This window comes from Taeniopygia guttata, chromosome 3 (genome assembly GCF_048771995.1).
Source record: "Taeniopygia guttata chromosome 3, bTaeGut7.mat, whole genome shotgun sequence".
Lineage (NCBI taxonomy): Eukaryota > Metazoa > Chordata > Aves > Passeriformes > Estrildidae > Taeniopygia > Taeniopygia guttata.
Window position 1 is genome coordinate 96,161,037 of NC_133027.1, and position 15,655 is coordinate 96,176,691.

Consider the following 15,655-nt stretch of genomic DNA (forward strand, 5'->3'; position numbering starts at 1 on the left):
GAGGAAGACAGAAGTGATGGTTGCAAACAAGACGACCTTTCCATAACCTTAAAGATCGAATTAGGTAGTAACGTAGGAGAAGGTGATTGGAAGAGTCAAATGGGTTAGGAAGGAGGAGATCTTCAGACTCAGAGCTGAGCTGCAACCCTGGGCCTCGTACACAGCACCGATACCCACAGCTGGGGGCGAGGATCCCCCAGAGGCCTTGAGCACCGGAGGGGCACAGAGATTGCAGGCACTAAAACTGTGCTGGGTGACAGGGGACACCCTGGCCGGTGTCACACCGGTCACACCGGGGAGCGGCGGGGCCGGTGACAGACCCCGGCCCGTGTCACACCGGGGAGCAGTGGGGTCGGTGACAGATCCCGGCCGGTGACAGATCGCGGCCGGTGTCACACCGGGGAGCACTGGGGTCGGTGACAGACCCCGGCCGGTGACAGATCGCGGCCGGTGTCACACCGGGGAGCAGTGGGGTCGGTGACAGACCCCGGCCCGGCCCGTGTCACACCCCGGCCGGTGACAGATCGCGGCCGGTGTCACACCGGGGAGCACTGGGGTCGGTGACAGATCCCGGCCGGTGACAGATCGCAGCCGGTGTCACACAGGGCACACGCTGGCCCGGCCCCCAACGGCCTTATGGCCCCGCCCCCGGCGGTTGCAGGGCGTAACGGGGCGGGGAGGAGCAGGAGTCGGATCGGGATCGGGAGCAGGAGTAGGATCAGGATCAGGAGGGCGGTTCTGGTTCCGGGTCAGTCCCCGCCTGGGCAGGCCCTCGGGCGGTGTGCGGGGCGGCGGCCCCGGCCATGCGGAGCCGGCCCGGGCGGCGGCGGCCGCGCAGGGCCCTGCCTGGGCTGCGGCAGGGCCCCGTGAGCCGCCGGGGGTAGGCGGGGAGCCCCTTCCCCCGCCCGCCGCCATGTACACCTTCGTGGTGCGGGACGAGGGCAGCAGCGTGTACACCGAGGTCAGCCGGCTGCTGCTGGCCAGCGGGCAGTGGCGGCGCCTCCGCAGGGACAACCCCCGCTTCAACCTGATGCTGGGCGAGAGGAACCGGCTTCCCTTCGGCAGGCTGGGTAAGAGTCCTCCCCGCCCCGCCGGCAGCGGGGCCCGGCGCTCCCCGGTCCCCTTCGGTCCGTGGCCGCGGCTGTGCCCTCCGGTGCCCGGTGTCCCCGCCGCAGGGCAGCGTCCCCGCGGGTCGCCGCAGGCTCTCGCCGCCGCTGCGGGCTCGGGCGGGGCGCTGCCCGGCAGAGCCCCGCGGCTCGGAGGCGGTGCCGCCAGCCCCGCTCTGCTCCGTGTTCCTGCCGCTGTCCCCGCGGCTCGGCGGCCCCCCGGCCTCCGGCGCCCAGACAAAGCTCAGGCACCGCGGGTCTCCGTGCAGCCGACCCCGGCAGGGCTCTCTGCGGGCCCTGCTGATGCTAGCCAGGGCTCCAAGGATCCTCTTCCCGGGCTCCCGGAGAGTGATTACCCCGGGGCCCCCCAGAACACCCCCCCAGTTGAGGCCTGTGCTGTGCTGAAGCAGTGGGAAGGGCGGGGGGTGACACAGGAGTCACCCGGAGACGCTCCTGTGACATGCGGCAGACCTCAGGATCCCGGCCCCCGCTCTGGGTGCAGCCCAGCACTGCCTTCCTTGCCCTGCAGCAGTGCCCTTGGGGCTGTTTGCGCCTTGCCGGGGCATTCGGACTAGCAGCGTGCCTTTGTGGGGTCGTGGTGGTTCCAGTGTCATCCCCTGCCTGGTGCTGGGCAGGGACACTGCGGTGCTGAGCCTACGTGGTATGGGGGTGTTTCTGCTGCTTGAGACAGGAGGCAGAAGGGGTCTAAGCCAGCCAGGCACGTTCAAACCTTCACTCCAGAGCTGGGGCTGGCGGGGATGTGGCTCTGCAGGGCTTGGTGAGGGTGACAGCACTATCCCTGCCTGGAGCATGGTGTGGGTAATTCCAAAGGCTCTGTGTGTGTAGGGACCCCTGCAACCCCTGCCCCACCACCTTTTCCCCTGCTGCCTGACCCCCGCTGTCACCCTGTCACCATGCAGAGCTCTGGGAGCTGCCCTGTGTAGGCTTGTCCCCTGCCTGCCATGCTCGCTGCTGTCCCATGGCACAGCCACCCTGGCCCTCTGCCCTGCTGGATGGTGCAGAGCCCAGGAGCAGGCAGGGAGAGTGCCCACAAGCAGGAGAGCCAAGCCAGGCACTGGCAGTGTTGCAGGGCGTGGCAGGGAGCAGGGCTGCACTGTCATCTTGGCCCTGGTTTCTTTCTGAGGTGATTTTGCAGCACTGCTTCTGGCTGCAGAAACATCAGAACAGGTAGAGCCCCCTCACTCCAGCAGCTCTGGTGCAGGATGGCTTTGCAGCCCCTCTCTTGCAGCAGAGACCCATCTCTGACTGCTCTTAGCAATTTGCAAGTCACCAGTTCCAGCACCTCTCCCTTGTCTCCTCCACATTTGTGAGTGGAAAGTCCCCATCACATGGCAGTGCCATCTGGTTACCTCCTGGTGTCAGGGTGTCTGCAGTGGGCAGGGAGACACTGGGAGAGGCTCAGGCAGTGAGGATGCTCACACGTGCTGGCAGCAGGCAGACCTGTGCTTTAACCTGCCCAGCATGGAGGACCTGTGAGGATCAGGCCTCATTGCAGAACAAGTGCAGCTCCTTGAGAGTGGGCATGCACAGCACATCTAGCTATGGTGGGCTTGTGGCCATCTCTAACTAACCCCTTCCATCGTCTAAAAGTGTCCTGGGGTGACGGAAGGGCTTCCCTGAGTCCTTCAGCATGTTTTGCCATGGGATGCCCAAAAACTCAAACCATTTCTCAGGAGGGTGACCAGGAGGAGGGAGCCAAGACATATCTATAACCCATGGAGAGGGGCCATGCTTTGGCACTGGCATCTTTAAACCAGTGTAGCAGGAACTGGTTGTCTGAAATCGGTAGATTCAGACCAAAAATAACATGGTTATTTTGGTGCATTTTCCAAAAAGTTCTATCTTCTTTGGTTCATCTTCCTGAGCAACTGTTGCATCAAAGCTGGCTTGGTTTTCCTAAGGGCTCTACTCAGTGGAAGCAGGCATTAATTCAGGGAACTGTAGGGATTTGCTTTGCTCAAGGCCTAAGCTGGATCATGGAGAGAAATGGGGATTCTCAGCATGCACCACGGCTTCTGCTCAGCTGCAGGGACCTCTGTAGCTCTCACTGGTAACCTAATTCCTGGGGAATTGTACCCTTAAGTTGTGTCGTCATCTAGCAGAAAAGCAGTTTGTGCTGAGGGGATGGAAAGGAGGAAGAGGCTGCAGAGGCCTCATGTAGCAGGGGATGGTGGGCTCTATGCCTTGCTGGCCAGGAGAGGATTGCCACTTTGGTCAGTGCCTTGGCTGCTTTTTAATCCCACTAAATGCATACTTCAGACCTCACAACATGCCCCAGAAGTTTTCCCTCCTGCCTTGCGGTCCCTCTTTGGTGGCCACCCAACTCTATGTTGCAGCCCCCTGCTCTGTGGCACTGCTCAGGAGCCCAGCAAGACTGCACCTCATAGGGATAAACTAGAAACAGAAGGAAATTTGAGGGGTTTTATTATTTTCTTTTCAGTAAAACAACATGCCTGTGGTGGCTGTACCTTGAAGTGCCTGAAGTTACAGATCTTTTCTGCAGGATGGTTTTCAGCTATCTTTTATTTAAAGATTTGTGAATAAAAGTGACCCAGGTGAGGGAAGTGACTTTGAGGCTGAAAATAGATATTCACTGTAATCTTGCAGCTGCCTGGTGTTTAAGGTAATGTTTGCTCCAGGCCTTTTTTTCCCAGGCAATCCTTTTTCAGGATTCTGGTCCCTCGCAGAGAGCTTCCAGCTGAGCACAAGTGTTTCTGTCCTGTGAAAAGGTGAAGGCAGGCAGGCTGTGGTATGGAGTCCAGTGTTGGTAACGAGGTACCTTCTGCTTAGCACTCTCTTTGTCAATGCTGAGGCCACAGCTGGATACTGGGGCCAGTTGGGAAAATCCCAACAGTTTGGGATTTTCCAGTGCAAGGAAGACTTAAACATCTGGATTTACTATAGGAAGGGCCACCACTATGGTCAAGGGGACACAGGTTGGCAGCCAAGAACTGGGACAAGGACTTACAGAAGTCAGTAGCTATCTTTAGAGATACTCCGACTTTGAACAAGAGGTTGGAGCAGAGACTTCCAGAGGTTCCTTCTCACCTCAGGTATCCAACAGGTCTTGTTGCAAACTGCTACAGAGAAGCAAGACTCCAAGTCTTTCAATGTTTCCCAGTGTTTTGTGGTATCAAGCCCGAGAGGGAATCCTGCTATACATGACAAAGAAAAAAAGTCCTTTGCTAAGCTGTGATGTTTGTGCCAGGGTGTGTTTTCCTGCATCCTCCAGTTGTATTTAAGAGTGGCTGAAATCTTGGTTCTTAAAAGTTTACACCAGCAGATGGAGAACACCTGCCAGTTCCCAATGTGAATTAGGAAAAAATTATTTTCCTTTGCAAGATGGATGTATCAGATTAAAAACAAGTGGGTAACTGCATGTTTTTTGTAACTAAATGAAACCAAAGGAACCAGTACCAGTTTACAACCTGTTTTTGTAATGCAGGGCTAGGAAACAGCCTCCATTTCTTTTCCCCTACTGCACAGATCCTTTGCATTTTGCCTTTATTCATTGAGGAGTTTGTCTGACCTCTGTTTCCCCTTCTTAGGCCATGAACCTGGACTTGTGCAGCTGGTGAATTACTACAGGGGAGCAGACAAGCTGTGCCGCAAAGCATCTCTGGTGAAGTAAGAAATTCACTGAAATGTTAGATGGGCTTGGCAGAAGCTTCTCTTCTAACCCTTGTTGAGTGTTGAACCTGTTTGGAGGGTATTTCACACAACAGCTGCCCTGGGAGTGTCCTAGCATGTGCTGTCTTTAGACTCCTGGGCTAGTTTCTAGAGCTGTTTGTGTGCACAAAGGCCTCTCTGTAACCTCAGGGGAAATGCCATTTCCACTGAGTTGTATCTACTTGAAACCATAGAGTGTATTGAATCAGATTAGACCCAAATCAAAAGGAAAAAGAAACCCAAACGTATCTGCTCTTTTTCCTTGTAGACATTTAATTAAAATCTTCTCCTTTTATTCTCTGTTTTATACAGAGAAGAGACGCTAATGTGCCTTTAGCTAATCAGATTTGTTGGTCAAACAAATGCTTGGAGACATCTCCAGGAAGAGCTCTGGGAGTTATTTCTGCATGACCTGCCATGCCAGCGCCTCCTGGGGAAATGTGGATGAACTTTCATGGCAAATAACCCTGTCCCTGTGCAAACTCTGCTCCTACTAGAGTATCTTTATGTCAGAGCTCTTGGTCTCCTTCAGCAATTTGATTGCCCATTACAGTCTGTGCTGCCTCTCACTAATGCAGTCCTGCAGACTGTGTGTGCTGATCCAAGGCCTCTCCTTCCTCTGCAAAGAGCCTCTTCCAGTGGCAGAGTATTTTTAAACAAGCACTTAGAGCACTCCTCAGATGGATTTCTCTTTAGCCTATTACCTAGAGTGCTGAATGCACTTGCACACCTATTTTAATATCCTGAAGCTTGGCTGACCTTTTTAACTGTAGGGTCAACCATGCATCAGGCTACGCAGGAACCCACAGGACAATAAATGACATTCCTCAGGGCTCCCAAAGTGCCACTGACTCACTGCCATCTCAGCAGAGAGGCAAAATGCACAGAGAGTCAGCACCTCATGAACTCTACTTTTGGCTTTAAGCAAAGCATACGCATTTGGAGAGGCAGGCAGCTCCCCTGACTTGGAAAGAAAACAGGCCTGAGCTCTGCTAACAGGAATTTGCTGCTGTCTTCAGACATTACTGGTAGGGGAGATGTGCTTGAAGGATCCCAGACACCTTGGGATGCGAAACACGTAACTGTGCCCTTGCTTTCTGTGGCTTCCCAGTGGCATTCATACACAGCTGGGACACCTGATCTGATCTCAGTGGGAATGGGATCGTGGGCTAAGCAACAGCACAGAGGGCATTGATGCTCTTTCCAGCTGTGATCACAGCATTACTTCCAGCCCTGAGCCGTGTCAGCAAAAATGCCTCCTCAGTTCCCTTGTGCGGAGATGATGCAGGGAATGCACCACCAGCTTTAGTTACATGGAAACTTCTCAGCTGTGTCAGTAAAATGTTTAATGAAAGCATGCAAGTTCTGGTTCAAAGAGTAGTGCTTTGCTGTGGGCTGGGGTTGCCATGATATCTTTAGGAAAACCCTAATTCCAAGGGTCTAAGGAAACAGGATAATTTAGCACAGACTATCCATAAGCTGCCATTCATCATCAAGCAAAAGAGGCCAGTTAATGATGATTTTTCCTTATTCACTAAGCCCTATGCAGATGGGGACACTCCAGAGATTAACAGCCTGTCCCTCTTCACCCAGGCTAATCAAGACAAGTCCTGAGCTATCGGAGTCCTGCACGTGGTTCCCTGAGTCATATGTGATTTACCCAACAAACTTGAAGACCCCTGTGGCTCCAGCACAGAATGGGATTCGCCATCTCATAAACAACTCAAGGACAGATGAGCGGGAAGTGTTCCTGGCAGCTTACAGCAGGCGGCAGGAAGGCAAAGAAGGCAACGTGTGGATAGCCAAGTCCTCAGCTGGTGCCAAAGGTTCATTCTCCAGCACCAGGAGCTATTTCTCATTATTCCTCACTATTTACATGATCTGTAGAATCACAGGGTCTGGCTGAACCAAGCTGATGTGTGGTCTGTCTATGAAGGGCTTCACTGACAGACAAGCACTGTGGTGTACACGTGCTGCCTAGGACATGCACAGCAGGGAGAGGGCCCCCACTTCTCTACATGCACCTCAAAATGTGGGAATGTGCTGTGGGGAGAAGGCAGCAGGGACCAGCAAGTGAGGAGAATGTGGACAGCAGGTTAGAGGGAGCAGAACAGGATACAGGGAGGCAGTCAGCAGGCAGGGCAGCAACCTTCATGGGCAAGGAGCCCAACTTCCCATGCTGCAGCTTAACTTGCCTTCTCCTGGGTGGAAATCCTGCTTGTCTTTCAACCAGACTCAAATGCCTGGTGCCAGTGGCCTGCCCATGGTCACACTGAGAGCCTGGCTGAGCAGCCACGAGCTCAGTACGTCACAATTGCACCCAAGCCTCAGGGGAAGGTACCAGGGCAAAGACAATCAATGCAGTGTCTGTCTGTCCATTTAATCTGAATAGGACAACAGATAGCCAAGTGATAATGTGTCTTCCTTGTTCCAGGGTCATTCCATCACTCACTCTACAGAAATAATGAGCTATGAGATAGCTGGACACAGCTATAATGCAGTGCTTTGATAACTGTTCTGCTCTCATGGCTGTGTCACCAAGAAGAATTGGAAGAGCATCCTTGTTTTCATCAGGAATGAAGGGGAGATGAGTCCTTTTGTTATGCCAGTATATGAATGTGTTTCTGAGTAAAAAACTGGCAAAGAAATCCATCTGGGCATTTGGAAAGGCAGTTGCTGTGGTCTGCTGCAGGCTGAGCAGGTTCAGACTCTTCAGATACTTTATGCACATGTGATCCCATCTTTTCTGCACTAAAGCAGAGTAGCCTTTTGTATTCATCACTGTGCTGCTGGAAATTGAAGTGGAAAGCCGAGTGTCATGGTAATCTTCTAGAGGGAAGATACACGTGGGGATTCTTCTGATGAAGGAGAAAGCTTGTTCATGCTAATTACCAAGAAAGATACAGCTCAGGCACAGCCCCTGTCTTGGGACAGGTCTAACAGAAGCTTAGTCATCCATCAGTAACAGGAAAATTCAAGGTTTAGGATGCCCTGACTAATGTTTTAAGGGTTTGTAACCGTGGCTGGAGGTTTTGGTGTTTTCTTTGACAGCTGTCCCACATAAGCTGCTTTGCTGCCTCACTGGGTTGCTGCCTGGGTGCACAGTCAAACTGACCTTCCCCTTGGTTTGCCATCTGTCGAGTGTGGAACAGGTGCCTGCTGATCTCCCCAGTGCAGCAGCTTTGCTGGCTTAGGGATGTTGTTTCCCACCTTTCCCCAGTGCACAACCTGAAGCTGTACCAGTGCAAGGTTCTGCCTTGCTCTACTGTGATCAGGAGACTAAAAAATCTTGCCTCCTGCATAAAGCATGGGTGAGAAAGATACTTTGATTTCACACTTCCTTTCAGTGGAGAGTGCTGGGATGAATGGGAGGACAGTAGCGCTGGAAAGCTGAGCAGAGGATGGAGGAGTGAGAGTACCTGCAGGGCTGTGCTGACAGTGACCTTCAGAAATCAGCTAGGAGCATTTTTCTGTGGATGATCCTGTCAAGCCCTGTCTGTGCTTCAAACCTCTATTACCCCTTTGATGCCCCCTTGAAGAGTAGTTTTTTTTGCACAGTATTTCCTCAAAAACACTGAGCACAAAATTAAGACTAAGTAATCGGGTTTAGTCCAGAAAACTAATGCCTCAAGAACGGGCATAGTGCCAGAGGAGTGTTTGGTAACTTCACCTGACCTGGCTTACCCCTTATGATACCATGCCATTGCTTTATGAAATCCCAGAAGGAAAACGGTTGCTCTTCAGTGCTCTGCAACAGAAGTTTGCTATTTGGACTTTGCAAGAGATGAACTGTGACAGCTTCAGCCAAAATGTGGGAGTGTTTAAATGGCACAGTTCATTTTTTTAATGAAGAGCTTCGGCAGCAGGAACACTGAGTACATGGATGAACAATTTAAAATAGTACTCTTCCTTATTCAGCAATGATTTTAATAATAACTTAAGTGAACTCAGTAAGCAGGGCAACACTGCACAAGTATGCATGTGTGACTGCCTCTGGCAGCCAGAGAAGCCAGACAGGGAAAGAAAGTCTTGAGTCTGGGATAAAAAACCCCACAAACCTCCCTCCCCAAATAAAAAAGAATGGCACATTTTCTGTACAGATTTTTGCCTATCTCCCTGTTCTTTCTAAACTGCTGAAACTCAGGGAAAAACAAAACCAAATTTGTCAAGTGTCAAATACAAGCACCACCACACCCTCCTACCCCTGCTGAGCCTAGATAGGAAGAGGAAAAAAAAAAAGACATAAAAGAAACCAGAATGACCCCAAGCCAAGCAGCTGCCTCACTGCTTGCCCAGGTCTCCCTGTCTGCTGTGCATCTCCTCACACCTCAACAGCCTCCCCCCTGCAGATGTGCCCCAGGCAGGCTGTGCCCTGTTAGATCCCCTTGATTCCCATTTGCATCAGGCCTGGTTTCTGGGGAGCCAGAGGCCTGTGGCATGGCAAGGAAGAGATCCCTCCATGGATTCATTCCCATGGAGTGACTGTGGCATTGCTTGTGCACTGGCTGACCCTGGGGCCACAGGTTCTTGCATGTCGATTTTTGGGCTAATGAGCCACTTGGGGCCTGAAAAAGCTCCAGCAAAGGTAGGATCCTCTACCTAATTTTGTCTTCAACTTTCTGTGCCAGGGGAAGGGATCCTGATTTCTTCAGAGGCTGCAGAGCTCCTGGACTTCATTGATGAGCAGGGACAAGTGCATGTGATTCAGAAATACCTGGAGAATCCTCTACTTTTAGAGCCAGGGCATCGCAAGTTTGACATCAGGTAACTTTTTTTGCCTTTGTAATACCGGTTTTCTTGCTCATACTATGTCTTTGGGAGCCACTGAGACTAGAGTTTGTTCTCCTGTCCCCCAGGAGCTGGGTTCTCGTGGATCATCAATATAATATCTACCTCTACAGAGAGGGTGTCCTGCGGACCTCTTCCGAACCATATAACAGTGCTAATTTCCAGGACAAAACCTGCCACTTGACCAATCACTGCATTCAGAAGGAATATTCCAAAAACTACGGGCGGTATGAGGAAGGCAATGAAATGTTCTTCGAGGAGTTCAACCAGTATCTGATGGATGCCCTGAACACAACGCTCGAGAATAGCATCTTACTGCAAATCAAACACATAATAAGGTAGCCAGCTGCCTGCTGCTGAAGGAGAGCAAGACCCTTCAGGGACAGGGAGTGTGTATGGACACAGCTGGGGAAGCAGAGCATGAAGGGAGGGATTTCAACTGCATAAATTCAGGATAAGGCCATAAATACCCCCATGTCACTGCTCAATGAGAAGGCACCTCTGTAAGTGCTGTTGCCTCAATGCTATGTGTGCCTGTCTCTGCATTTTGCCAGCTGTGGCTGGTGAAGGGTAGAGTGAAAAGGGAAGAGAGCAGGTCAAAAGACAGGGCTGGGAGAGGCTGAGGTTAAGAAAGGCATACAGGTGATAGAGGGGAAGTGAAGCTGGACTCAAGTGTACAGACTCTGGATGCTTCCCCCGCCATCAGCCAGCAGCAGCACATGGCTGTTGCCTAGGTCATCTTACTCAGGCCACAAGAGCCAGTTCCCTCCTGGGCATAGAAAGTGCCTGGAGAGAAATCTCAGTGCTGCAGAGAATCCAGGTCTTGACAAAACAGTCCTTCATGAAGGAATTTGCTTTCCCAGTACCCCATTGCTGTTAATTGCACTAAAAATATGTGGCATAACCTTTGAGGGACTTGAAGGCAAATGAGCATCCAGTGGCAGTTCCCTGGGGACTTGCTGCATTATGTGCAATGCCCTCTGTGGCATTGCACATCATGTTTTTCAGCTTGCCTGACCCAGAGGTGAGGGAGGATGCTGGATGCTCTCCAGCACTTTGAGTTAACTCAGGGGTGTCCCCACATGTATTTTCATGGGCACGGGATCTCACTTGCATGGACCTGGTTACCATGGCATGTGTTGGACATAACTTGTAATCTGGGAGAGTTGCAGGGCAACCCCTCTTACTTAATGTGTCCACAGCAGCCTTAACCCTGAGTTTCTGTTTCTCCCTTCACAGAAGCTGCCTTATGTGTATAGAGCCTGCAATCAGCACGAAGCATCTTCACTACCAGAGCTTCCAGCTCTTTGGCTTTGACTTCATGGTGGATGAGGAGCTGAAGGTCTGGCTAATAGAAGTCAATGGGGCCCCAGCATGTGCCCAGTGAGTAAATCAGTTTCTGTAATGCCCTTGTGATGCCACCATTCACATGCCTCACCCAAAACATGGCTATGTCCCAGCTCCAAGTGAAAAAGGTGAAAGAAAATGAATGGCAAGGGAGTTTTCCAGGCTAACACTGGACACTGCTCCAAGTGCCAGTCAGTTTGGGTTCATTACTCTTGTATCTGTGTTTGGTATCCCCCAGCTTCTTCCCCATGAGAAATGGGGCACTAATCTGTGTTTTTGAACAAATGGGTTTGAATATAACTGGGGTCATTTTTATTACTCTTGGGTTGAAGTTATGTTTGCAGATTTAATATTTTGGGAGTCAGATTGTTTCTCAGTCTCTGGTTGTGGCACCGCTGGTGGCTGCTCTTTATATGAACACATGTTAAATGAGTGGCATTAAGAGCAGCAGCTGGAAGTGAGTGACTGAATTTGCAGGCAGCAGGACCACAGACTGTGGATGTTACCAAATCTCTGAAAACCTAAGGAATAAAGACTAAACACCAATTTAGTATTAAAAGAGCATCATTTATTCAAACCACATGGGAGATAACTCCTAACCTTATATGTCCATGTGATTTTACAAGTGTCTTGCTTATATACAATTACTGCATCCATGTTACAATTTGCCCATTACCAAGAAACCCTCCCCAGGTTCCCAGATTAAGTCCTTATTTTGGCTGTGCCTGCATTCCTGAGCCAGATGTCTTCTTACCTTCCAGCCATCCTTGATGGGAAAGCAGATTTTGCATGCTTTGTTTCTCTGCTAAGAATTCACAGGCACAGTAAAAATTGAATTAACTCTTTCGGTATCACAGAGATCAGGTTATAGCTTCTTCCAGCAGCCACAGAGAGGCTGGAACAGCCAAGTAGCCCTGGCCATGAACATCTCTGTGTAGGCACAGCAGGAGGTGCTGTATTACATGACTGAGACAGCTGCAGGAGATCAGAAATTTTTACTAAGTGAGCATCTGTATCATATTTAAAAAAAAAAAAAACCTGCAAAACAGAACAGGCTGTACATCACTGCATTAGAATTTGATCAGATTAGATGTTGATTAAATTAGGTTAGATCATCACTAACAGAAGAGAAAAAATGCAGGTCAAGCTTACCAGACAGCCTGTTCAGCAGCTTTTTTAGGGATAGAGCTTGGGGAGCTTTCTGTGTCCAGGATGCCCTGTTCACAATGTGCAGCATGGTGCAATGACTGCCTTGCACCTCCTTGTCTTGCTGTATGGGTAGAATTTGGCTGTTGCTGGATGGATTTGGGATTGCAGCAATGCCCTGTTTGTTTTGTGCCTCTTGGAAGAGCAAAAGGGCTTTGTTGGGCACTTGGAATATTGAAAGCAGCTGAGGTAGGTTTTGGCTATTTGTGACTTCTCCTATTCAGGATTATTTTTATTTGTAGCACTTGTATCACACAGCTCAGATTTAAAGAGGAAAAAAATGGCTGCTGTAAGCAATAAAATTCCCATCTTACTGTCACATAGCCCCAGTGGCATGGAGTAAAAGACATTGTTAATCCTGGGAAAAACAGGTTTGGTACTAAATACATCCCAGATGCCAGCACATTCAGGAACGTCACACATGCATTTTCTCCAGCAGAAAATGAAGCTGTTGTTAACTCGAACACCTCTCTTCTCCCTAATCCTGCTGTGCATGAGCTGCGCCATGGTAAAACACATCCCACATGTCTGAGGGTCCTGTGAAGCCCCTGTGCCTGGTCACAAGCTGATGTGTACAGCTGCACCCCCCCCAGCACAGCATTTCATCAAACCAGGAATGCATCAGAGCAGACCCTCTGGGGTACATTCTTGTGTGAACAATGTCTGGAGCAGTAAATCCCAACTCCCTGAGTTGGAAGGCTGCTACAGGGAGCCCTGAGGTGTTTTCTGCCCCTTTGCATCTTGTGGAGACTCAAGTCTGGGGCCTGAGAGTCCACAGCCTCTGACTGTAAACATAGATAATGGGGTTTGTGGTTCTTGTGAAAGGGAGCAATATTGGGAATTACCACCATGGAAAAAGAAGATACTGGTGTAAACAGGGAGGAGGTGGAAGAGATACTGCTCTCCTCCTATTTGCCACCCTGAAACTCCTTGTAATGGGAATACGATCTTGTAGGTCTTGCTGGAAAACGGATTTCTACATAAAAATTGGCCAGGCCTCTGCTGGTTTGGCCTGCCTGGGTATCTGATTCTCTCTCTCTCATTTCTTAGGAAGCTGTATGCAGAGCTCTGCCAAGGAATTGTGGATGTAGCCATCTCCAGCGTTTTCCCCCTCAGCGACACTGGGCAGAAGATGAACCAGTCATCATCGATCTTCATCAAGCTGTGATGATGACACAACTGCCACCACTGTGAACAGGGAGAGACTGCACCCCTCGGGTCAGCACAGTTTGGTGGCTTATCTCAGTAACATGCCAAAAAGTGATAGAGACAGGCTTCATATTTTCTGGGAGACCACAGGGAAAAACAACAAAACAGGCATCCTCACAGAGCTGTGATGAGCCAGAGCTGCTCAGATAACTCTGCCTGCATTCACCAAAATCCACTTTAGAAACAGCTTCTGTGACTTTGATACCTGAAACAAATCTCTCTGGGAGTACAACAAAACAACCTTAAAATGAAACCCCAGCAGGGATACTGTAATGCTGTATTAGCTCCTCCTTTTCTATAGAGATAACATTGGGTTTTTTTAAGGGAATTGAGTGGAGAGAACGATGGAGTTGTGCTCTTCCCGCTGTGTTTATTCTTTCCTCACCTACTGCATCATTAGTGCCTTAGCTCGGCGCCAAATAGGTGACTCCTTTCCTTTGTTCCTGCTCTGTTACGTAGAAAGGAGCAAGCTCTCCTGGTGCCTAAAACCAGGAACACCAAGAAGTCAGTTTCCTTAGGTCATTTTCCAAGCTGGTTGGCTGAACATCCAGGCAATGGCTGGCAAAAGGGTGCTGAACTGCAGGTGGTGAATTAACCCAGGCAAGGAAGGCGATTTTCTTTATTTATAGCGATCCCTTTTCCTATTGAGATTTGAATCAGTGTCTGTCCCAGTCTGAGGCAGTTGGATTCTGCTTAAAAGAGGAAGAGCCCCTCAGAGCTCACCAGCAGGCTGTAGGATTTCTAGCATCACTTTTGTGCTGAGTGTTTCAAGTAGCAGAAACCTGATCCCAGTTTCTTCTGAGGCACTGCAGTGAACTTAGGCTCTTGTCTCAGATTTTCCCTTCATGATTTAGTTGAGGCTTGAACCTGAAATTTCTACCCAAATCCGATTTGATCCAGCCAGTTTTATTCTCCTCCCTTTGACAAATACTGTAATCTTCTGCCCTGAACACAGTCCACAACTTGATCTTAGCTAGGGGCAAGGTGGGTGAGGTTTTGTAGACCAGGAGAGACATTCCTGTTTGCCACACATCTGGGAAATCAGGTGCTCTGGGGGGAAGGAGGGGTTAAATTTCTTGAGATCTCTGTATTTCAGAGCTAGCATCTGCTTCAAGTATAACTTAAATGCCTGTCAGGTTTCTCCCCTTGTGAAGTGTATCTGAATTTGCAGTGTGAGCCCAGCACATCCCTCAGGGAGGGAGAGATGGTCAAGGAAAGAAACAGGTTCCTGCTCCCCGTAACAAACAAACTAGAAGACAGTGTGGAGATTAGAAGTTGCCTGCGTATAATGGGAAGTGAATCAAGCAATGGAATTTCTGCCCTCCTCAGAAGAACCTAGCATTTTGGTGTACTCATCTCTGCTTGTGATGGAGATTTCAGAGTTCTTCATGCAGCAGACAATCCTGACAGGAAGGGGCTGGGTGATAAGGCGGGAGAAGGGTGTGGGGGAAGGATTGGTTGGGTTTTTAACCTTATGATCGCACAGAGGTGTTGGAACTTCACTGCAGTCCAGGTGAAGAGTGGTGGTAACTCACTGAGGTAAAATGTAGGCTGTTAAGGGTTGTTACTCGTGAAGTTTACCACATCTCCACTGACATTTTCATGTTGGCTTAGCTGAGCTTAAAAAACTTCATGTTTTTTGCTCAGCAATGGGAAGATCTCACAGCAATTGCTTTCATCCAGGATGTGTCTGAGGTGACAGCTGAGCTCTCATAAATGCTAGGGCAGACAAGAACAGGAAATTTTCCCCATCACAATAAGCCAAGAAATGCTCATATTCTGGGGTGCTAGACCCATCCTTCCCCTCAAAAGAAATTTAGATAATGCTTGGTAGTAGAGCCACAACTACAGACGATGCAGCTATTCATACCCTGCCTTTCCAGATGGGCTTGGGGGAGGTAGTGTTTCAGGGACACTTGAATCCTCTGTTTGCTGAATTTTTCAGGAATAAGCAACATCCTCTGGAGTAAAATGTGTATTTTTCACCTTCTCTCAAAGTGTCCCCCAAAGTTAAGCACAGAAGGTAAATGATAAAGGACAGAGAGCACAGTGCCTAAAGTTTTGCCCAAAATACTAGCTACGAGGTGGAGTAGAGGATGTATGTGTGGCTGAGGCCTGGGCATTGCAGCCATGAGTGCACCTTGTGAGTGATGCTCACAAGCCCCTGTGAGACTTTTGTTTCTTTTTTTAGGAATATACAACAATAAATGTTTTCTAGTTTATTTCAGCTGAAAGGTCAATAGACAAGGTCTTACTCTCTTTCCTGAGCTTTTACCCAGGATACTGCTGGGTTTCCAGAAGACATTACC

General features: G+C 49.9%; 1 protein-coding gene across 1 annotated transcript; it reads left to right on the forward strand.

The window, feature by feature from the left end:
* The first annotated feature begins 664 nt into the window (after positions 1-664).
* On the forward strand, positions 665-13,695 carry TTL (tubulin tyrosine ligase). Its single transcript, XM_002198328.7, has 7 exons — positions 665-1,070; positions 4,676-4,754; positions 6,390-6,622; positions 9,425-9,560; positions 9,653-9,922; positions 10,824-10,967; positions 13,188-13,695. The coding sequence occupies exons 1-7, from the start codon at positions 914-916 to the stop codon at positions 13,303-13,305; spliced, it is 1,137 nt and encodes a 378-aa protein (XP_002198364.2). The 5' UTR covers positions 665-913; the 3' UTR covers positions 13,306-13,695.
* Positions 13,696-15,655: the final 1,960 nt, after the last annotated feature.